The sequence below is a fragment of the Lutjanus erythropterus genome, chromosome 23 (genome assembly GCF_056507025.1).
Source record: "Lutjanus erythropterus isolate fLutEry1 chromosome 23, fLutEry1.hap2, whole genome shotgun sequence".
Classification (NCBI taxonomy): Eukaryota; Metazoa; Chordata; class Actinopteri; order Lutjaniformes; family Lutjanidae; genus Lutjanus; species Lutjanus erythropterus.
Window position 1 is genome coordinate 9381127 of NC_139339.1, and position 24328 is coordinate 9405454.

Here is a 24328-nt window from a genome sequence, read left to right on the forward strand (position 1 = left end):
GTTGGTTTGTTTGGAAAGTGCTCATGCTTTCTTTTTCAGATCAGGACTCAACACTTCATTTCTCTTTATAACACAACCTTAAGAAGATTTGGTGCTGAATTTAAGTGTTATTGTGGTGTATAAATGTTTTTTTAACATAATTGTATCTGTTTATGATGTTCCACAGCTCACACACAAATCAAGGGTATAAACAGTGGTGGAGGACATATTCAGATCATTTAGTTCAATGAAAATATTCTGCTATAATATTTTTTTTTCATTTTTCATGAATTTACTGTCAGGGACAATGCACATTGATGCACATTGGGTTTTTTTCAATAGTTTATTAAGCCTGAGAAATAGAATAATTAATTCATCCTCCAGTTTATCTAGATAATTCAAATTCAAAATCACCAAACTTGGAGGCGCATGGACAGGAACGATATGAAAAAAAATGTAAAAGTTGTACTTAAGGCAAGTTTATTCATTCATTCAGACACTAGACAATTCAAAGTGATTTTCAGGGGAATAGAAATACATTAAAAACAAGACATCACAAAAGCATTGTGTATAAACAGAACAAACGGGTAAATAGCTAAAGATTAAGGAAAATGCAAGACAATAAAACAAAGAGTAAACAAAAAAAATGATTACAGAAGTTATATTTCTTCTTTATTGAAAATCTTAAGTAAACAATAATGTTTTGAGCCCAAGTTTAAATGAGCTGACAGTTTCAGCAGACCTCAGATATTTCAGGAAGCTTGTTACACAGGTGGAGAGGATAGAAACTAAAAGCTAATTCACCTTCCCTGGTTTTGACCCTGGGGAGACGGAGTAAGCCAGTCCCAGAGGAGCCTGGGCGCTTCGCAGCGTAAATCAGAGATGTATTCATGCCCGAGACCATTTAGCGCTTTATAAACTGCTATTAGGATCCTAAAATCCATCCTTTGACACACAGGAAGCCAGTGCAGTTACTTAAGGACTGGTGTACTGTGTGCAGACTTGAGTGAATGTACTTAGTTACACGCCAGTTCGAGGTATAAATATCGATTGTACTCAGAGGGCTTTGGATTTTTTGTGTTTTTTCTTTTGTTCTTTGTCTCTTCTTAACTAGTCAATTAATGTAATGGATTATTCAGAAGTTTTACTCAGTAGGAGGCTTATACATGTTTGGCGGAGTGAAAACCAAAACCACAGCACCATATAGTCTAATGGACTGCTAATAGAGCACTTTCTGTCCTATGACATGATAGAGCAGCCAGTTGCATTCCATCCTTCTCACGCACAAACGATTTTCTCCTCCTCTACGGGCAAAGTTATTATGCAAAGCTGCATATAAAGCCTCCTATGTTTAAATCTGTAATAGAATCAAATCAGAAGAGGGCAAGGTTACTGCAAGTGAGGATCGGGGGGTTCCAGGTTATGAATCGCAGGCAATGTTGAAAATGTTCTCCCTTAAACTCATAGGACCCTGAGGCGTGCATGTTATAACACTTATGATCTACTCAACGGCACAAAGCTCGGCCCATTAAACAAACGGCAGTTTTGCAGATATGGATGGAGAATGGCTGTTGGGGAACAAAATAGAAGGGAGAGAAATTATCAGGTGCATTTCAGTGCGGCGCCATTTGAGCGGCGCAATAAAGCCCCACTACAGGCTGCTGTTTGGAGAAATTAACTAAGGCAAAGTTATTTCCGAACTTGCTACAGAGGCTGTTTTGCTACTGCCGTGTTGTTGCATGGATTCAGCAGTACTCGAACAGAGTATTGCCTGTTAAAATCTACTTGACAATCAAGTAATGTGTGTATTTTTACCAGAAGTGTTATTAATCTTTTTTTTTCTTTTTTTACGCAAATCACACTTCAGCAGTTGCCTGTCGCTTTGCAGACAGGAAGACTTTAATGAAGATCAACGTGTCAGAGATCTGGGATGCCCATCTGGCACTTCATTATTTTATATCTAGAGCCATTGTCCTGTATGTGGCACTGCTCATTACCAGATGGTTTCGGTGGACAAAATGAGAGAGGAAGATATGAAGAATAAAAAAAAAAAAAGAAAAGAAAGAAATGACACCAGATAAGCAGAAAGTGAGAGAAAAAAAACAGAGCTATTTACCCTGCATCCCCAGCTCCCCTCATTAAGAGACAAGAGCAGGGAGGGAAAAGAGGAAAACATCTTCCAAAGACACGTTCCCCTGCATACACCTCTGTGAAGACCAATTTAAGCAGCATAATTGGCTTGACTAATAAACTCACAGGCGATGATAGCAGGTGATGCCAGAGTAAATCAGGTTCGGCCTGTTTCAGTTGGCGTGACTGCGGTTTTGAGGCTCATCTTACTGCACCGAGTCCATTAGTTCAAACCTTGGCGGAAACTGACCTTTGAACCACATCAGGCCAAATGGGTGTTCTGCATTTAGTCAAGCTGACAGCTAGTCAGGTTTCTTTCTGTTCATAATTAAGACCAACTATTGCATATTTTTTGTATCAAAGTTGTTCACATAGCCGTGTGTGCATCATGTAAAAGAAATTCAAATAATCTTAAGAAAAATATGGCATTGCACTGAAAAGAATTGTAACGTTTCTAAGTTGTTAGATAAGGCCCAGTTATTTAAAAAGCTTGCAAGTAGAGACTTTAGTAGATAAATTAAAAGTGGAAAATTGTGGATGTCAAGGGGCACGTCTTCACATTATTAGGTAGAGAGAGCTAGGTTGAGATATCCACTGTAAATTGGTTTGTGTTGAATCTCATTAGCTGAGAAACACATGCCTCCATAACTCACAAGTTAGACATTAGTTAGGTGTATAAAGAAAGGGCAAGGGACACTTCCCATACTATTGTAAGGACAACTGCATTATATGTTTGTTTGCCATAACTTCAGTCAGATTTTTCCTTTCCTGATTCCTGTGCTTATGCTTTGTGCTAGCTCCGTTTATGTCGAAAAGAAAACCAGACTTTGAAGATGGTTAAAAGATGCCGCTATGGGACCTTTAATAGCGATATATAATGTTAAAATAACTCAACAATTGCTGTAGACTAGCTAGCTAATCATTTTGCTGACATTAGCTAACATAAAATGTGACTTGGTCCCCCAGCATCTTGCAACCCTCTTCAAAATTTGGTTTTCTTTTTCAACCTAGGCAAGCCTAGCACATGACTACAGGAAACAGTAAAGGAGAAAGTTGACAGAGGTCCTTACTGAGGTTCTGCTGGGAACCAAGCTTGAAAAGGGTCACCTTTTAGTTATTGCTATCAGTCTTTCCCTTCTCTCTGCTTCATATTATCAGTTTGCAATGATAATTTACCACTTGAATTTCTGAATATTTGTTTAAACAATGGGTCCTTCATTTCAGACAGATATAGAGAAATTAGTGTCACATTTTTAGCTGGTTACTGTTGATTTAATTTGTTGAAATTATAAATGTTGCTAGCAGATTTTGTCAGCTATAGCTAGCTAGCTAATTAAGCTAACATTAAGTGGTTGACAATATCGTCTCTAGTTGACTTTTTAAGGTTTCTTACCGACTACTACTGATTAAAATGACAGCAATGTGAAAGGGTTTTATTGCTGGCTGTACACATGATACAGGATCTTCAGCTAACATGTTCCAGGCAAAAAGTCACCACCCTCACCAGTTTATGATCTTTGTAGAAGAAAATCTTCCTGACTTCTCAGCTCATACACTTGTCTAGATTTGAAATGGTATGTTTCAGAGAGAAAAGAGAAAAACCTTTTAGCATTGGGACTAATGGATATGTTTGCTTGGATGGGGTTGCTGGAGTGTAAACTTCTCCAAATCCAAAAAAAGAACAAGATAGAGCTGCTAACATTAGCCTAAGCTGCGATAACATTCAGCTCCAGTGCAGTGGGAGACTATTACAAAGTATATATGCGAGTCCTTTTTTTTCCCCAATACCCTGTAAGCCCAGAAACTAATGTGGAAAGCTGAATATGTGAAAAATAAAACAAACCTGTTTTAAGTCTTTTAAGACTAAAACAACAAAAGAGAAATTCTCAGAAATAATCATTGATATTTTTTTCAACCATTCCCGAGACACGAAACTCAAATAAGCTTTCAAACATGAGAAACAAACAAATATCCAACAGGATCTGTTCTCTGTGTACAACATACTGTATACACACACTGCCTCTCCCATGCTGCAGTGCCCCCCATTAGTTTCATAAAGGTGTAAAGCTACCTGGGGAAATTCCCTCAATAGTCGATTTCATAATTGCTTCCGGATACAATATTTGCTCTAGTGTACACTCAGCTGAGTGCCATGTTGCCACATTAATTGCGTGCAGTTTTGCAGCAGTTAGGGAAAATGTATAGGTTAAATGGCATTCGTTTTAAGTGGCTCCACATTTGTACGTGGCAATTTGTCATGTTTTCCCATGTTTTACTGTGTGTAGGTTGTAGATAATAAGTTGCAACGGTAATAAGATGCAACAGTGAAGAAGATAAGGATGATGCTTCTTTGGATTCTTTTTCAGTTGTAGATGAATAAATCACAAGTTCAATCACAATTTCAAAAGTGTTTTTTTTGTTTTTTTCCACAGATAAAGGCTGGAGAGACAGCTGCAGTCATTGCCAGGGAGCTGGCAGAGCAAACCAAGCGTAATCTTCAGGCGGGGGACATCACCTACACAGTGAAGGCGATGGTTCAGCTGGTGGACCTCCTCGACGTCCAGTTGAGGAACCTCACGCCAGGCGGGAAAGACAGCGCGGCACGGAGCCTCAATAAGGTAGCGAAAGAAACTCTTTTCTAAGAAATATCAAAACTGGCCTTTCTTCGCTTCTCTCCCGCCTTAAAAGAATATCCGGAGTCGCTAACAGGCTGGATAAACATGACCTTGTAGGAATGGCGCCCTATGCCCCTGCTTGTCCACACTGTTCACATCAACCTTTGCAAAGGGAGCAGACTCAGAGTGAAGGAATTTTAGGTGAACTGTTTCACTCAATAGTGCCAACTTGTAAGTCAACATTTTCATTCTGACTCCTGAACCTTTTTCTGAATTTCCAAAATGGAGCCCTACCTACCACAAGACTTCAATCCAGTCAAACCTGAGCAGTAGGTATTCTTTTAATGATCTACTATTCGGGCCAGTGCTGTCAGATAAAATGATATCCACCGTTTCCCTCTGGTCCAGTGCATATGAAAACACACCTTCAATATCAGTGGAGAGCTCCGGTACATCTCTTCCTCTAGTATCATGTATTATGCTATCAATTTTACCTTCATTTCGTTTAAAAGATGTTATCCATATGTCATGCTTGTCAAAGGCACTACATTTGCTCCACTTCATTTTTACTAATAGGACAGGGTTAAGATTTCAGCAGGTTGGATCTAGGCTGTGAGAGAGCTGCGTTTTGAGTTTTTTGCCGAACCTGAAGCTAATGCATTTATTCCCTGATTCACAGCAGAGCACAGCACGGGGCACTCAGGCAAAGCGAGCTAAAATAATACTTTCTGTCTGCTGAGCGGCCAACAGAAAAGCAAACATCAGTGAAATTCAAAATGTCAGTCGTTAATTTGCTGGAGCGGCTTCACTTGTAGAGGAACATGAACACCTGTTCTCGGATGGCTTTTTCGGGACGGTTTTTATTTCATTGCCGCAACAGACACAGATGTCCCCATTGAGATTTTAGTGCCAGTTTTCTCCAATGGAGAGGAGAGACAGTAAAGATGGCCAAAAGGCCTCAGAAGGGAACGTGATGAGTAAATTCACATTGAGGAGCAACTAGAGTTTATAATACCTCTTGAAAAAAGAGCTTTCTCATAAAACACAGCTTTCAAGGTAAACTCTTAGAAATAAGGGTTCCAAAGGGGTTCCTCTTGAAGGACTGAGGTTCTAGGCAGAGCTATTAGCTTCTAAAGAAGCCTTCTTTGAGTGAAGCCTCTTCAGGGGTTCTTTTTGAAGACTAAGGGTTCCTTTAAGAACCATTCTCATCCAAAGAAACAGTTCTTCAGGGATTGATAAAATCCCCAAAGAACTCTTTCATCCATGGTTTGTCAAGGGTTCCTTGTACCATAATATAAAGTGGGTTCAGTGGGTTCTAGTTAAAAACATTGAAATGTTAAAGGTTTCTTTGTAGAACTCCCTGTTAGGTCTGTTCCACCAACGTGAGACCGGACCCATTCTAGTTCAGGCTGGAACTGGAACAGTGCCGGTTCCATGTTGGTGGAAAAGGCCTGCTATGGGGACAAGCCACAGAACCCTTTGTGGTTCTAGGTAGCACCTTTATTTCAAAGAGTGTAGGGGCTACTTCCATGGTCAAGATTGTTTGCAGTCTTAAGTTTCTCTTGTAAAGACAAAGAAGAAATGAAAACAGCTTTTAAAACCAGGAAAATTTATTCAAAAGGTCAGGGTCTCACCTTTGATTTATAATTCTGTGTCCTCTTGTATACACTCCACTCTTGCTGTATGGTGCACCTAAGGAGAAAAATGGCCTTACAGCTTTCTCTTGTGTTCGACTTCCTTTTGCTAATGAGAGCTCTCCCCAAGGAAACACCGGAGCCCGCAGAGCTCTTCCTCTCTGCTCTGACAGTGGCTGATGTTTACCTCCCGAGTTCAATCATTTTGACACAATCTGCAAAGAGCTAAGCGAATTAAAGATTTTTTTTTTGATAGCGAAGCACAATGCTCTCTGCCAGCAGACAATGAAAGGATTGAGTTGGCAAACGGTGAGATCAGTGTCGTTTTCATGATCAAAGGGTTGTTGGCTAACGGTACGGACGGGACGGTTTCCAGAAGAGTGGGCTGTGATGTAGAGCAAGAGGCTCCTTTATGGGGAAATGGTACTCTTTGGAGCTAATCTGCATGGGATTTAGCACGGTACCAGAACCTAGCTGTTAAGCCACACAGTAGCTCTGTTGGCTACCCCACTCAATTAAAATTATTCACTCTCCATGCAGTGCTAACAGCCTTTCTTTGAGCCTGAGCTTCCTGTCATTTTCCAGGTATGCTAAATTGTTGTTAGCACCAACTCTCCTTCAGTGGTGGCAGAGGTTTAAAGGATTAATAGCTCTCCTGAGTTCTCATGTGAAGTTCTCAAGTGAAAAATAAAAATGAAACAATATGATAACCTTGAACTCACATTTAAGACTGTCTTAGTTGTATTCCCACATCTCTTGTATGTCTTGTTTTGGTGCTAATTAACGCAAGAGTCTCTCCTGTTTTTCCAAGGTAGTGTGTAATTAATATATACTTATTTTCACACACTTTTTGTAAAGTTGCAAGGCTAAGGTGTTAAAATCTCTACTTGAAGCTGAAATGTATTTAAAGTGGAATTCTTTGAGTTGTTGACCTTTTGCTAACTTTTGCATTTTCTTTCGGTTGCAGCTTCAGAAAAGAGAGCGCTCTTGCCGGTTTTATGTTCAGGTATTTCAACTAAAATTTCCTCATTGCCTGTGCTCCATTCCCTCATTGTGGCAACTTTGCTCCTATTTTCGTCTTTTAACACATGAGTAATTTGCCATTTTGACCTTTTGAAGTGGAAAGAACTAGCAAAGAATTAAACACAAGGCCACCAAAGTCAAAATAAGAATTATACACTGTGTTTCTGTTAATACTGATGTAAAATCAAAGGGTCAAATTTCATTTTATCACTTAAATCCAAGTAAACATCATCAGTGCCTCAAATCTGAATGTGTGAGTCATATCACTGTAGAAAAGAAAAGTTAACTTTTTTTTAAGTAAAGCAACCAGCTGCAAAGACTTCTTTTAATTTATGAAGAGCTTGTTTGTTGTGTCTATTTAGGCTAAGAGGTTCACTCAAAGTGCTATCTTAAGTTTGTCCAACTTAAAATTACTATTTAGATTTACTTATGTACTTCAGTTCACCTCAAATGCTATCTTACGTTTGTCAAATGTAACACTGCTGTTCAGATTTATGCATTTTGTTCATTATTTTGTCAATATTACTATTCAAAACTACTCATGTACTTAAATTAAGAAAACTTAAATTATTATATTTGAACTGGAAACGGCATGTTCCATGTATGTGTGTAGAGCAGATTTGAATAGAAATGAAAAATTCTGACAAACCTACAAAGAGACCGTCAGTGAACTTCTTAACCGAAGTTGACACAACAAAATCTCAGAATGGCTTTGTGGGCTTTAGATTTTATCTCTTTGCTTGTCTTTTTTTTTACGGTGCATGTCATCATTTCCCCCTGCATGCACATGTTGTGATGTTCCGTTTCCTCCTCTCATAAGTTTGGCCTGAGCATGAGGCTGAGAATGTCTGTGTTTTCAAATGCCATATATCCATTGTGGGTTTCTCAGGTTTCTCAATCATTTTAAAAATGCCCTGAAACTATCACATCAGCACTGCTTTCCAGCGAAATAACCCACATACATAAGTGGATAGCATCAGTCAAAAATTGAGCTCTCAGGCATGTAATGCACTCCCTACATTTCTCAGCAAATGCTTAAGAGCCAAAAGAAGTGACCTCATTATAACAGCAAGTCAACTTCTAACTACTAAGTCAGCCAAAGTTATGGCATGTTATGATTCTCCCTGATGCATAATACATATGTGTCCCAATTTAGGGGGGGGCCTCTGTCGCTTCACTCAGCTATTTCTCGGGCTACTGAGTGATTCTGTTATCCCCGGGGTGACATTTTAGCTGTCATCAGAATCATTCCTACCTTGACAAGAGAACTGTGGAGTAAGTTGACATCCCTGTCTTCTGTACAGATGGCTCCAATAAAGCTGCACATTAGAGCCAGATGTTGCTTTATATGTGTGCTTCGGCAGCGCTCATGTTTAGCAACATGCATTTGCCTCAGTTCCTCTGAGGCATGTCAGAAGGCACTTAACTACATATAGTGATGTGATTGTGCAAGTGACATCCAAGTGGAATGTGTATATGTTTGTGTACAGGTGAGTGTGCTCACAATCTAAAGGGGTTTATGAGTATCAGGATAAGGCTGGTGGTACTCTGTCTTTCTTATTGTGAACAAATACAACAGAAAGGCCAAAGGTTGTCAAGTATTTGCGTAACCAAAGCCTGAAGTAGCTCATTCTTCTGTGCCATAGACCTACATTGTTAACCTATAAAATGATAAACATATTGAACCACCCTGTAAACATGTTACTCATTACAAAAAAACGTGGCTGCCCAGTGGCATAAATATTCACTAGCATACCCAATACAGTATGTATTATTCTGGGAATGAAAATAGTTTGCAACAGCTGCACTGTTTAGATCTGTATGACCTTTTCTTAAACCCAACCAACACTCTGAAAACATTATCCTTCTGTAAGAACAAGTGTGGTGGGGAAATGTGGAAAGTATTGAGAACTTTACTAAAACATGTTTGTAGAAAATTTATTGACAGGGTGCAAATCACACTAGTTTATTTTTTAGAGAAGAGTCACGCTAGCTCCTCTGTGAACCTGTACTTTGGTTTACAGACTCATATCAATAAGGCCAATATGCCAATGCTGACCGTGGACAACACTCTAGTTTAGCATGTTAGCGTACTAACATTTGCTAACTAAAATGTTTAATTGATGCAGATGCTAAGCCTGGTTCCCAGTACATTACTGGGATTACCTTTCAGGAAGTATTTCACACATGCAGCTTCATTCAGGAACATTTCACTCCTTTGCCTTTTAACACATGCCCTGGCGAAGGTGGAAAAGATGAGGTAAGGGACAAGTTGGGTAAAATTCAGGATGCAGGATAAGTGAGCGGCAAAGTAAGGCATGGCAGGAAAACAATAATTTAAGTAACATCTCAAAGTTATAAAGCATTCAGTCATGACCAGTGAAGCTGCTCTTTCAATGTAAACTCAGTCACTCTTGTATATAAAAATTACATAAAAATCTCTACTCTTCTCAGTGCAACTATATGCTGTTCTACCTGCATCTGAGCCCACGTTTCTGCCATACAGTAAGCACTTTGAGGATGTATTGTACACTACCATACATCACTGTACACTCTGCTCAGCTGTGTACATCCTCGTCTGCTCAGCTCCCTTGCCGGGTTGACAAATTCAAACAACAGTGAAGAGCTTTCACTTGACGAACCGGAATAATGGAGCAACATCTGTGGCCTTAGGTAAACACAGGCATTGACTGCACATGCTGCCAGCCTTTGAGGGGCTTTCATTGATTAGGGAAATTTGGCAATGTTTTCTCCAACAGGGCCCTGGTGGTTGACATAAGTGGGATTAACAGAGGAATACAAAGCAAATGAGAGGTGCACCTGCCTCTGTCGTCCCTCTGCTCAGAGACCACGCGTGGTGCTGAACAGACTTTGATGGCACTTTGGGAAAAGGCAGATTGTGTGAGCGCAGGTGTCATTGCGGTGAAGGAGGACGCAGTCAAAATAAAGCACAGTTCTTGAGGTTGATGTCTAAATGAGTTGAGGAGTGATTCTCCCCTAGATTGAGGGCTTCTTCTTCTTCTTCTTGTTTAAGTGGTAAACAATGACACTCGAGTTCACCTGGTATTGAGGTGTTCATCTCGTTAGCATCGTTAACATGTAATTAAAATACAAAGTGTTTCATTTCCCCGTTTCACTTACATACAACATCAATTCGAAAAAGGTTAGGATGTTGTGTATAATATAAATCTAATGAAATCCAATGGTTTGCAAATTACTGGAACACATTGCAGGCATCAAATTCAGAGTGTTTATTTAGAAAAAAACAAATAAAGTTTATCATTTTGAACATGAAATATCTTGTTTCTGCCTGCATGCAACTGAACTGTAGTCACAATCTCCGTCCCTGCCTCTGTTGATCCTGTGCAGATGAAACGATCATTAATTCTGACTACTTCTGAATCTTTTTTCGTTGTTCATAAACGGTGTTCTCTGCCACATGTCATAGCCAGTTTAATCCCAGTGAACAGGATTTGGCCTTGATAAAGCTACAAAGCGTATAATGATCAACTCCCTATGTTCAACATTTCCCCTGCAGGAATGTTGCTCTGTTGTGCCCTTTGATTCTGAACAAACACGATGAAATAGCAGCCTGCCTCCTGTGCCTTTTGCTCATATTAATGGCAGCTTTTTTATAGACAGTGACATTATGTTTGTCCAATTACTGTGATTATGTCCATCCATGTTTTACCAAAGCTAAAGTCCAACACGCTAGCTTCTGATGGCTTCTTCCTCCGGCATTTATTTTGTTTTAAAGCAAGTTAAAGATGTGAGATTTATAGCAAATTAGGTCATAAACTCAGCTATTTCAACACATAAAAGATCAAAATAATATCTTGTGCCTTAGTAGGAGCCAAGTGAGTGTGAATTTGCAGGATACAGGGAGGATATTGAGCTCCGACCCCTCATTAAAATGACACCTTTGCATGCAAAGATGACTAGGGGGAGTGTCAGAGTGCAGAATGACCTTAGAGCAGGCGAAACGGAGGGAGGCTCCTCGTTCGGGAATGTAACGAGATGATAAAATTTCCCTGGTAGTCAATTTGTTGAAAGATGAAGATAACCACATCCTTATAAACAGAGACCTCCTCATCCTGCCTGCAGAGCAGAGTTCTGCCTGAATAATCTGTGAGAGCTGCTGCTGGAGTGGAGATATGTCTCAGCCATTCAGGAATTTACATTTGTGTTCATTAATTTTGTTTAATCTTCAGAATATATTTTCTTTTTTTAAGATTATATTTAAATTGTCTAAGAATAATTTCTAAAAAGCCAATATTCAAATTATGGTCAAGTCTCAAATAATAGCTCTGGTAATGCTGATTTTTACATTATTATGGCCCTAGGTCACAAACTATGATGTTGTAGGTGCCCCTCTAACCATGTGCAAGGCTACACGGTCATGTTAGTTAATGTTAATAAAATATATACTTTCAAAATAAAGGCACAAAAAGGGTAGGTTTAGGCGACAAAACTACTTGGTTAGGTTTAGGAAAAGATCATGGCTCAGGCATGTAAAGTAACATGCAATTATGTTACATAAATAAGTACGTTAAATAACATCTTAAAAAGAGGTCAGTGTTGACTGTTGGTCTCCCGGGTCAAAGTCCTGTTTGTTTGACCCATCATACATGGACTCTCTTGCTCTTTATACTAAGTCAGCTGACTTTGACATCGCATTAAAACGCAATGCCAGAGAGGTGCCTCCATTAATGATGCGACAGGGGTTCCTACAGCGTCATAGCTGGGAGCACAGGGGCACTGAACAAGCTTCCTCATTTGATGTGCGTGAGAACGTGTGGGTCACACTCACCAATCTGCTACTGAATTTTGAACAGTTCATTCCTTAATTAATTCCACTTGCTTCTACTATGCTGTTTTTTGTTTTTTTTTGAGTGATGCATATTTGCATCAGTGAAACTCGACACTGCACATGTTTCAAGTTCATAAAAATTAAAGCATGTCATAAACAATATTTCAAATTAAAAGCCTTCCAGAAACTAGAGAGATGATGCCCTTTGGCACTCGAAGGCTTTTTATATGAAACATCTGTGTAGGAAATGTTAAATTTAATCCATGGCTGTTCATTACTGACTGTTCAGCATAACATGACTCTGTTGTTGGTTTTCTTATTTAAAAAAATACAATACATTTAAAGGCATGTCTCTAATTTAAGTCTATTCCAAATGAAATTCTGCGTCACTCTGCTGCTGAGTTAAAAAAAAAGCTGGTATTTGAGAATTGTACAACAGTAAGATGAAACCTAAGACATAAGACAAAGAGCACAAAGGTAATCCCTCAGAAACTCACATACACCCCGCTTACTACAAGGAAAAGGTTTCATGAAATATTAAACAAGAAGGTTGCAGAGATTCTCAAAGACGGATGATTTTTGCTAGCAGGTACAATGAAACACAGTGAATGAAATACAGAAATGATGCAATAGCTTCACCTGTGCCAAGAGACATCAAGTCAGATAGAAGAGGACACGGAGAGAACAAGATATCCCGCCTTGTTTGTGTTGTTTCCCTCCCCCCATTTTGAAATCAGCCTTCAACGTCAGTGCAAGAAAACAAGTGAGAGGAACGAACAGGAAGGGAGGAGTGAGGAGAAATCAGGGGACACAGAAAGCCAACCGGCAAGGGAAGAGAGGGAGATCAGCCTCAGCCAGAATCAATTTCCCAGACCCAGAGTTCATTTCATCAATCAGCACACAGATAGAAGCACACACACTACGGGTTGGCCTGGACTCCTGCCAAGCGCTCACTAATGTCCACCTCTCCCTTCCTTCCTTCTGCATCGGTATAAATGGCCCGTGCACTGCAGCTTTTCACACCCGGTCGTCATCCTGGTTCCAAGTGGAACATTCCTGCAGTGAGTCTAGTTGACGATTAGCATTTCCGCATGTACCAGCAGTACACTCTGAGACGTAAAGGTTCCACAGAAAAAGAAAAAGGAAAAAAATAAGCATTTTCCAAAACCATTTCCTTCTGAACAAATAATGGGATCATGACGGATTCTAAATGTTCTATTCAGAACCCTTTTCATCCAGAGAACATAGGGATATGGGACCAAGCCACAGAACATTTTATGGCTCTTTGTACTGTGATTTAAAAAAAGAAAAGAAAAGGGCTCTCAGTAGTAGCCCCTGAGTGGTTTGAGATAAAACCCTTGGAATATAAAACGGTTCTTTGTAATGGCTGGTTCTGCTTAGTACCCTTCTTTCTCAGGGTGTAGAATATATACATTTTTTTACTGCTGGTTTACATTCTTTCAGCACAGGAAAATAAAGTAGGTAAAAATGGTGGGGTGGTTGCAGCAGCAGCAGCAGCAGCAGCAGCAGAGTGAGCTGCTACATTTGACAGATGGAGTGGCAGTGTGCTAATAGCAGTAAAATAGCACCAAGCCACCATCACGTCTCTACGACTCAACTGCACAGACTCTGATGATGGTGGTGGTGTGCTGCTTGGGTGCACCCTCCCCCTTCCACCCCCGTCCTTTCCCCTGTGCGTTTGCCCACCGAGGCTGGAAATGATCTTCTCACACTGATCTCATGAAATTTATGTAGAACGAGCACAACGTTTTCAAAATGCAATTACCCTGCTCTGTGCATGAAAAGTGAGAGAAACAAGATTCCCCATATGGCGACGGATTACATGGAGGAAACACAAATACAAACAGGCAGGGTTCTGGCAATGACATTGCATCATGGCGAGAAAAATCGTGGAGGTATGGTTGGTGTAATGTTATTAACTGTCTAAATAAATTTTTCAGCTTTAAAAGATGTAATTTTCAGCTAAAGTTATTATTTCACTGTAACCAACAAGCCACTGCCTCGATCGAATGGTTAGTTTGTGTTGTTGTGTGACTTTTGTAAATGTGAACCAACCATTTAAAACATGGATGTCATGCAGTAACACAGACTAACTGATTGAGGCAGTGGTAGACCAACAACAATTTGTGTTTTTGTCAAAGGAGTTCAGTTGCCATGGAGACAGCAAACTAAAATTTCCCACAAAATAAAATAAAGGTGAAAAGAGGTGAAAATATTTGAAATACAGCACTTAAAGCTATAATATTTTTGTATGAAATGTCATAAAATATGAGATGTATGTCAGTTGTCGATGCTAGCTAGCTAACTTCAGAGAAGACAGGTCAGATACATCAGAGAGTGAGGAAGGAAGTTGGCGCACGTGACTAAATATTAGGTCTATAAAACTTCAACTCATCTGAGACTATGATTACTGCCTGTGTCGTGTCAGGTAGAGTTTCATCCGCTAACGTGGTTGTTAAACAATGAAGACAACAGCTCCCACGATCCCACACTACTTCACAACATCATCAAACTCCGTCTTTTGTGATTGTTTTAATGTGAGAGAGCTGCAGAATTTGTATATTGTGTGTTTAACAAACTAGTTAAAAGCTAGCTGTTTCCCTGTGTTTCCAGACTTTATGCTAAGCTAAGCTAACCAGCTGTAGCATCGTATTTACCATATCGACATGAAAGTGGTATCTGTCTTTTCATCTGTCTCTCAGCAAGAAAGTGAATAAGCCACTTGTTAGCTAAACTAAAATGCTGTAAACATGAACTGTGTGTTAATGTGCTAACAGTATACTCCAGAATTCATCTGCTCCAGCACTCTCATAAAAGAGCTTTTTGGATGTGTATGTTGCCACTTGGATTAGACTAAACCCATCCATTAACCTTCAAGGTCCCATAAAATGGCTTTGAGATCTTTTTGTCTGTAGTTTGATGGTTTTTTTTCCCATTAAATTGTAGGTTGGGGCAGGATTTCATTTAAGAGTTCAAACATAGGCAGGAGGGGGACTGCAAAATAGATACTGGTCTGAACTGTTTATATTGTTGCCACTTTTTACGTGGACAAAGAAGGAGAGGAGTGATGTGATTTTCTCCCTGAATAACAGACCGTGCTTTCATTTGACAGCACCAGTGATTTTAGCAATGTTGTTGTCCAAATCTTTGACACCCTTCATACTGCTCGTAAGTTCAGAGACAAAAATATGCCCACAGGTTTTATATGGAAGGAGATGTTGGCTGGACAAATTCTGAATCTGTGATGACATTTTATTGGAGAGACTTTTTGCATATGCCCCTGGGTGCAAAATCTGTCAGCAGAAATATTTTGACACTTAATAGGGAAAGGAAGTGGCGGCTTTGATATAAAAAAACATGTAAATATGCATATTTGACATATATTTGGCATTAGATCCAGAGCTGAGATTTTAAAAATACTGCCAGAAAAAAATATTGATATCGACCTAAAAAAAAACTCACCATGTAGTCACTGTATGTTAAAAATTCATGGATTATGCTTCTTTTGTTTTGGCAGAATTTGCAGATGCGTTGGCTGATAGAAGTGTGTTCAAAATAGTGTTTTTGAAACAAAAAAACAAAGATTTTTGTTTGCTTTTTTACCTTACCAACCACACTTTAAGAGGTAGTTTGACATTTGGTAAATTACACTTATTTGTTTTCTTGTTGATAACTGGGTAAGAAAATCAATGCCGTTCTCATGTCTGCATGGTAAATGTGAAGCTAAAACTAACACCTAGCTTAGCACAAAAACTAGAAATGGTAAAACAGTTAGCCTGGCTCTGACCAAACTTTATCTTAACTTTTAATCTGACTACCGGCACCTCTAAGTGAGAGTGGTTATCTGTCTCTCTGCAAAAAAGTAGATAAGAATATTTCCCAAAATATCACTAGTTCTTCACATTTTGATGCTTTGGAGATTTTCAGTTTAATTTATAGAATATAAAACCCACAAATTCATAGAAAAAAAGTGAAGGACATTATTTGGTAAGGAAATCAATAACACTCTAACACAAAAACTTGACATGGGAAACACTTAAAGAAAGAAATCACATTGAAGTATCTAAATATGATGTCTTAAAGCTACTTTCATATTTTGTTGCTTTTGAGGCCCCTGTGGACAAAAGCAGCAGTTATTCCCTGAAACCACAAAATGTCAAAAATAAATTGTGACGGTTCAATAACCAGTTAAAAACTTGTTTGCTTGTAGTCCTTGTAGACAACACAGCTTAATACAATGATAAAACAAGATTCATAAAAAAAATGACAGATCTGTCAAAACCACCTCAGTCAAAGACTGAACACAAGTCCAAGTCAGGAGGGAGACTCGAGAACCAGGCCAACAAAAACAGAACGACCCTGAGACTGAGCGCAGCACACAGATGTTTTTTCATACCGTCCTTATCTAAACATATGAAGTGAGCCACAAGACATACCGTTGGGAAAGTCTCTATTCCAAGGCTGGGTTTTCAGTTCTTTAGTGTTGTAACAAAATGTCAGATGGATTTTAGGTTTTCTTACCTCTGGAACAGAACCTGGAATTTTGGTTTCACCTCGGAAATAAAAGCGCTTCTCCAAATACCACTGTATCTTCAAACCTTGACACTTTGAAGATTTTCACCCTTTAATTTGAAGAATGTCAAACTCTACAAATTCCTAGAGAAAAATATGAAGGACATGCCATCGGCATCCTCGACGATAGCTCCCGTGTTGTTTGTCACACGTAGAAAGCTGTCCCACAGGGACGTGAGGTAATAACAGAGAAAGGGAATTTTTCACTCGGTGTGACCTTTTAGAGTTATTTTGGCTAAATTGTGGATGACAGCAAACCAATTTGTTGGACGAAGTAATAAAGATACTTCAGCTGGATGTACAGTGTTGTGATGAAGGAATGTAATTTTCCCGGTTTGCTTCAGAATTTATTTTTCACAAAATTCGTTACTGACTTTGCTGCTTATTCAGACAGCAGGACGACTGTTGGAAACGTAGTTTTATTATGAACACTAGAGGGACACGTACATTGTATGTGAAGTGCTTGTATGCTCACGCTCAGGTAATTGTCTCATCTGTAAAGCATACTGTGATTCATAATGGAGGCAATACTCTGCAGTCTTTATATCATAATTTCATTGTCTGGTTTGAATGGGGGAAAATTGGCGTGCTATACGCATATTAATAACAGTAATGAATAATTTGCATCACAGTGATTTGGTAATCTATAGCATGTCCAAATGATGCACCATGAGTCAATGTCAGCTTTATTGCTTGTCTTCGCAAGATCTTTTAAATGCCTGAGGGGCCGGTTAGAAAATGATCTTCACTCCTATATTAATTTTTGATACGTACACTGTAAAAAACATACAGGAATTTAGTTAAATCAACTGATCTTTTCTCATTTACATGATGCAAATATACAAGTTTTATCAATTCCAGTTAATTGTTAATTAATTGTAAAATCTCTTATCTTATTTTCAAAACTCAAAAACATGAGTTCTTTTAATGCTTAACTTTAACTTGACTCAAAACAATGAGTTGAATGAATGCACTGTACTAAGTGGAATAAACTCATTAATGTAAGTTTTGAAAGAAACACGATTACATATTATTAAATTGTACACTGTTAAAAAAAAGTTGAGAAAACTCAAGACAACTGCCTTCGCTAAATATTTGAGTTTTGAATCAAAATTTTGAAATAAACTAAACAATAAACTAAATACTCTTTCGTTGAGCTACTTTACTTTTCTTAGAAACCCTCCAAAAATGTCATTCACTTTCACTCCAAACAATTTTAATTTTTATCTTCTGACATAAGTTGCCTTGAGCATTTACATTTCCTCAACTTTTTAATTTTTACAGTGTAATAAATGTTAATTACTATAAATGTTTGTCAGTGTGACTGAAGACTTGTTGGTTCCTCTTAATGTCTTTAACTTATTGAAGATGTTTTCTCATGTGCAACTGAATTAATATCAAGTTTAATTGACTACAAGAGTTAATTACCTCTAATTCACTTAAACTTAAAATTTTAAAGTTAAAACAAATAGTTTCTTTTTACAGTATACTGTATGCCCTGCATGCTATTCTTCCTCTATCAATTATCCACATCCCCTCCTCATCAACTTTCTGACCTACCCCCTCGGCTTTGTGGTGGGCTGTTCTTCCGTTGTGCATCTCCTCTGCATGCGAAAAAGAGACAGCCTCCTATATGCGAGTCCATCAATCCTTTCCCTGAAGAACCATTACTTCAGTGTTTTAAGAAGTGCTGGGAGAAAAAAAAAAAAAGCTTGCAGTGGTGAACAAAGGAAAAAAGAAATGTCAGTGCCTGAAGAAAAAGAGCTCCTTAATTGAGAGTGAATCAACCTCTGCCTCTGGCTGAATGTCAAAAGGTGTGATTGGAGATTGGCTGCAGATAATGAATAATTACATCAAAGATGGTAGACTTGCCTGTGTGTATGTACGTGTGCTCATCTGTGTTTCTGTATACTAGCAGGTGCAGAGGTGTGTGTTCACTCTTGCGTCAGTCTCTCGCCGCGTGTGTGTGTGTGTGGTTGTGTCTGAGTGTGGGCGGCTTAATGTGTGCAGGGTATGTTTTGAATGAGGAAAAGCCAGCTGGTGCTATTTGAAATTCTCTGCCAGCGCCAGTGAGTTGAATACAATCAGTCCTGCGTCTCCTCTTGCTATCACAGTGATTTGAAACAAACATACAACTTAACATTATAAGGTAATTGGTGGGTCCATCACACTGACTGTAAAGCTACTTTTCTGCAGTTTTTTTTTTTTTGATCAGGAATTCATTTGATACACTCAAGCGCATGATTTCTCTTATCGCCTTTGGCTTTATCCCCATGCTGTTTTGGAGTCATGCTAAAACTCTTACTCCCTTTCATAATCCATTGATCAAAAAAAAGGAGATCTAAGCGAAGTTCAGAGGCAAGTTTTTGTGGCGTGACATCCCCTGTTTTTAGCTTCCATCTGCGGGATTACAAGTGTGTAAACTGGCTTTTGAAGAAGTGCACAGGGAGTATTGAAATTTGAAGCAGTTTTTCATCAGATGTATGATTTCCTCTCTGGAACATGGGAATGTTACTATTATTAGCAGAGCAGGAAATTTCTAAGTATTAGTTAGTTAGAATTATTAGTTAGCTTAGCACAAAAACTAGAAACAGGGAAATTGTAGCTTCTTCTTTAGTGTACTGGTATCAGTTTTCTCATCTGTCTGCAAAAAGGTCAGGGTTTCACCATTTAATTTGTACAATATAAACCCGCCATATCCCTAGACAAAAATAGAAGCTAGCCCAGAAAACCAATACCTCTCTTATGCTAGTACAGTAAAAGTTAAGTTAACAGCAGCAACCAGTTAGCTTAGTTTAGCACAAAAACTAGAAACAGGGGAAATAGTTAGCCTGGCACTGTCCAAACATAACAAAATCTGCCCACTAGCACCTCTAAAGTTCATTCATTTACACATTATGTCTTGTGTTAGCTAAGCTAAGCTAACTGGCTGCTGGCTGTAGCCTCTTATGTACCCTACAGACATGAAAGTGGTGTCAGTTTCTCTACGCAGCAAAACTCTTACTCCCTTTCATAATCAATTGATCCAAAAGAAGGAGATCTAAGCAAAGTTCAGAGGCGAGTTATGTGGCGTGACATCCCCTGTTTTAGCTTCCGTCGTCAGGACTGAAAGTGTGTCAACTGACTTTTGAAGAATTGCTAAGGGAGCTTTGAAATTCGAAACAGTTTTTCATCAGATGTATGACTTCTTCTCTAGAGCGTGGGAATGTTACTATTATTAGCAGAGCAGGAAATCTGTAATAATTATGACATTGACCACCTACTGTACAATAATGGCTTAGAAATAGCTTTTTTCCACGGGCAGTCGGGCTGATGTTGTTCTTCGGAGCAGCAGTGGTGGTGCAGGAATGAATTGCTTTGCTTGACCAATTAGTATTCCATTTATAAATCTTGCCATTGGCATTTTTAAATCTTTAATGGCTCTTAATTTTTCATCTTGTCTTGAGAATGCTCTTGTTTCTTGCTTGCTTACAAGCTTCAGCATTGTTTTAGGGAGATTAAAGAAAGCATAATAGTTGTTCTCCTCTGTTAATATGCAGGAGAGATGGTTGCAGATAGTCGCTACCAGCGAGTACCTTGTATATCCATTGGAATGTCTGAGTGTTTTGGTGTTTTTGTAGTGATTTTGTGTATTGGGATTGTCTGCATGGAAGAACATTAATCACTCCAATTAAAGACTCTAGCCTGAAGTCGTGTAAGAGTGGGCCTCTAGTCTTGTAAGCATTGGCTCTGATTCATTTGCTTGATTAATTCTTCTCGTGGATAAAAGGAAACAGTAACCTAAGAACACATTCAGTGTCATTACAGATTCAGGTGTTGCTGCTACTAGTCGATGATCCATGTCCAAAGGCGTAACTCGTAAATGAATTGAAAATAGGGTCATGAAATTGCTCAGCAGAAAGATGATTATGGAATTTTCAGTTCAAATGAAGAAGAGGGGAACATTTCAAGTGTCTTCGTCTTTTTTTTTTTTTTTTTTTCAGTTTTGAACTCTCATTTTATCTCCCTTCACTCATATCATACCGTTCACCAAATCATCATGTCAAACAACAGCAGTCTCAGGCCAGCTAAGCTTCTTTTCACTAAATCGATGATTTGGCTCCCCCCCCACCTTCCCAGGCCATGGTGGAGACGGTCAACAATTTGCTGCAGCCGCAGGCCCAGGCGGCGTGGAGGGAGCTGAGCACGGGCGAGCAGCTGAGGGCCGCCACCATGCTGCTGGACACGGTGGAGCAAGGGGCCTTCGTCCTGGCCGACAACCTGCTGAAGACGGACATCGTGCAGGAGAACACTGACAACATCCGTGAGTATATGCTAAGACACATGACACTTTCTGTAAACAAAAATTTGCTTGGTTTTGCTCAGGGGAAGAATTTGAAAGATCCTCTCTGGACATGTTTGAAGACATATGCTTGGAGTGATAATGCATGCCGTATATCTTTTTTTAAAGCAAGACAAATGTACTTCAGCTCATTCTACATACACTTAATTCAAACTAGACAAAAAACAAAATAAAACTCGTTGGAACCATGTTGGTCAGTCTTTCCACTGTTCCAACTGTCACCAGTTCTGGTTTGGTTGAAATAAACCCTTAATGCAATGCGTTAGATTTGAAAATATTCTGGTTCTACAGGCTGTTTTCCTCTCACTTGTCCTTGTCGGTTCAGTGAGTGTGTACTGTGCAGCTAAAAGAGAGTCTGCTGTAAATAAAATGACAAACCAACCAGCCAATTGAATCACCAGTAGCTTATATATTCATCCAATAGCACAACCCTATGATGCGTGTTAGAAACTTAGTCGTTCCAAGCCAGCTGATTTCCTGATGATACCAAATTCTTTCTGAGACACATAAAATTTATTTAACTCATTTTATTTTATTCACTGCTTTATATCCACTCCTTTTCTAATATATATACATATGTTTATTCAGTATACATATATATAAATGAATAATATAGTTCATTTTGGAAGCTGTATTCTATGTAGCACAAAGGAACATGATTGGCTTAGTTGTGATGTACACATGTTGAAGGTTAGTGCAGAGAAATGTTGTGTCCTCAGCAGACGAATGTGAAAACTGCCTTATGCTGTCAAGCTCTGCGCAAACATCATTCAGCAGTGAAGGTCAAACATTCAAATGGAGTAACAATAAGCACAACACATTGATGAGTGGGGCGGGAGCAGGGACTTTAGATATCTAGATTTCTGTTTCGCTTTATGACATTTGAATGCCAGCTAGGAAGATACACATTCATTTGGTTGTCTGCATTTGCATGAGTAAACCAGCGCAGACTGAATTGAGTTAATTTCTCCTCAAGCTGCCGGAAAACAGATTATTAGCTTAGCTGGAAGACTCATCATTGTCAATTATGATATTTAGAGAATTAGAAACAATAGTTGCATGTACAGAGCTGCGTTTCTGGTTGGGTCTTTATAATGTTTTCCAGTGGTGTTTCTGAAGCATTTCATCCTTCGCTGGTCTTGCCAGTTGTACAGGGGTTACAAAGTTCACCATTCTGCTATTGATCCAGGGCGCTCTGGTATTGACAGCAGAGCTCTTGAGACTGAGGAACAAGTGTGAAGGTCACTGGATTAATGCCTTCTCCCTCGCAGGAGGTTAAGTTTGGCAGGGCTGCTTATGGCTGATGGCAGTCAGCTGTAAATTGACAATTATCTCAAATGATTGTGTTCATATTCATGTCAATTATTAGACGGAATTAACCACTAGTCGTGCAGATCAGGGATCAGCGCTCATTATTCAGTGAATAAATACCAAGTGAGCACAGATAATGGAACTTCTGTCATCAAACATTCTCCCTTGTGGTACATTTCACATCTGGATACATCAGTTACACTTTTAAAAATAAGAGTTCTGTCTGAGGGGCTGAGGTTCTGCCCAGAACCATCTGCTTCTGAGGAACCCTTTTTGAAGAAAGTAGAAGGGCTCCTTTGTAAGACCACTAAGAACCATTAAGAACTCTCTTTGTCAGAAGCAGTTCATCAAGGGTTCTCTGCATTATAATTAAACCCCCCCCTGGCTGAGTTCTTTTTAGGACCCGACAAAGGTGATAAGGATCTGGATAGAACCTCCAGAGAGGATTCTGAGTGTAACCATTACATCATAGAAAAGCTCTCTGTAGAACCTATCATGGGTGAAATCTTTCACAGATAGTTCTTGGTACAGCCCTTTATTTTGCTATCTGGGTAGAAACCTCTGAAAGGGTCACAAGTGGGACATTTATAAAATGTTCTACCTGGAACCACAAAGAGTTTTCCTATGGGGACAAGCTAAAGAACCCTTGATGGTACTCATATGCTCGATAAAACGCTCTAGGTGGGTTCTATATTCTAGTTAGCATGCAAGGAAGGTAGAAGGTTGTGGAAAGAACCCCCAGACAGTGTTGTGGGTGGAACTATTTCACCGTTGAATGGTTCTCTGCTGAACCCTGGGTGAACCCTTTCACAGATGGTTCAGGGTATAATCCTTTATGTCGGGTTCTCGGTAGATCACTCTCTAACTGTTCCAAGTAGAACTTTTATAAAAGGTTCTACCAGCAAGAACCCTTTAGTTAGCACCTTCATTTCTAAGAGTGCACAACAGGAAAGTAGAATCATGTACAAAGCACAAAACAGAATTGAATCGAATAACCTGTTTTGCAGACACTGGCTACAGTGGGGCGAGGGGAATTAAGAAAAAATTATGTTATGATGTATCGCCCTCTTCTCTGAACATGTGGGTTTTTTTTTTCCATGTTCCTGCTGCCATGGCAACCTAAAAATATAGGTCTACTGACTTAAAAGGAAGCAAGCGTAAGGAGAATTAATAAAAAGGATTTTATTGTATCTGGCACACAATTCATCTGGGTATTAAGGAGATTCTGGGCTCGTTTGGAGAGGGGGAATGAGACGATGCCTGCTCAACTCGAGTGAGATTTTATAGCACGTAGTGGTAGTCTGGTTAATTATGTGCTGGTGACATGTTTACTAGGCCTTATCTCTCTGTTTGCTCGGCTTATTTTGTGCAGCCAGTTGGCTCCTGCAATCCCTCATGCCACGCAGGGTAGTTAAATGAGGACGAGGAGGCCCCATTTGAGCATTGGTAATCACTGCAGCGGCTAATTATTGATCGCTCACATTGACTTACATCTAAAGTGAAAGGATTTTGTGTGCATGCAGGTGCACTGTAGCTCAATGCACCCGGTGGCAGTCTCTCGGCGTCAGGGTGCTTTCTTACTTTAAAACTGTAAGAGAGCCTCATTCCAATTTTAGACTCAAGCCGATAATGAGATCTATTTTCTTCGCTTTCAAAGACGGAAGGATATTTCCTCACCCATTGTGTCTGTGTTTGTGTTTACACGTCACAGTGCATGTGCCCGTCGAGGGCTTTGTCTGCGCCAGAGTACGCTTCTTCACTCCCTGCATGATAATCTTATGAGCAGATTTCTGGCGATTAGCGTGTTATTTAAACGGGCTTTGAAGGTATAGCCGTTGGGTCCAACAACCACTATGGCATCAAAGAAATTCCCTAAAGCCAATCGTAAGCT

General features: G+C 39.4%; 1 protein-coding gene across 9 annotated transcripts in view; it reads left to right on the forward strand.

Moving 5' to 3' along the window:
* LOC146305598 (adhesion G protein-coupled receptor L3) overlaps positions 1–24328 on the forward strand; it is a 299312-nt gene that overhangs the window by 209337 nt on the left and 65647 nt on the right. For 7 of the 9 annotated variants that reach the window (XM_084711654.1, XM_084711646.1, XM_084711647.1 and 4 more), the window contains exons 10-12: positions 4542–4727; positions 7326–7364; positions 20904–21087. In XM_084711654.1, the coding sequence (XP_084567780.1) occupies positions 4542–4727; positions 7326–7364; positions 20904–21087 (409 nt within the window). The remainder of the gene's footprint in view (positions 1–4541; positions 4728–7325; positions 7365–20903; positions 21088–24328) is intronic. The other 2 variants (XM_084711648.1, XM_084711651.1) reach the window with 1 other exon arrangement.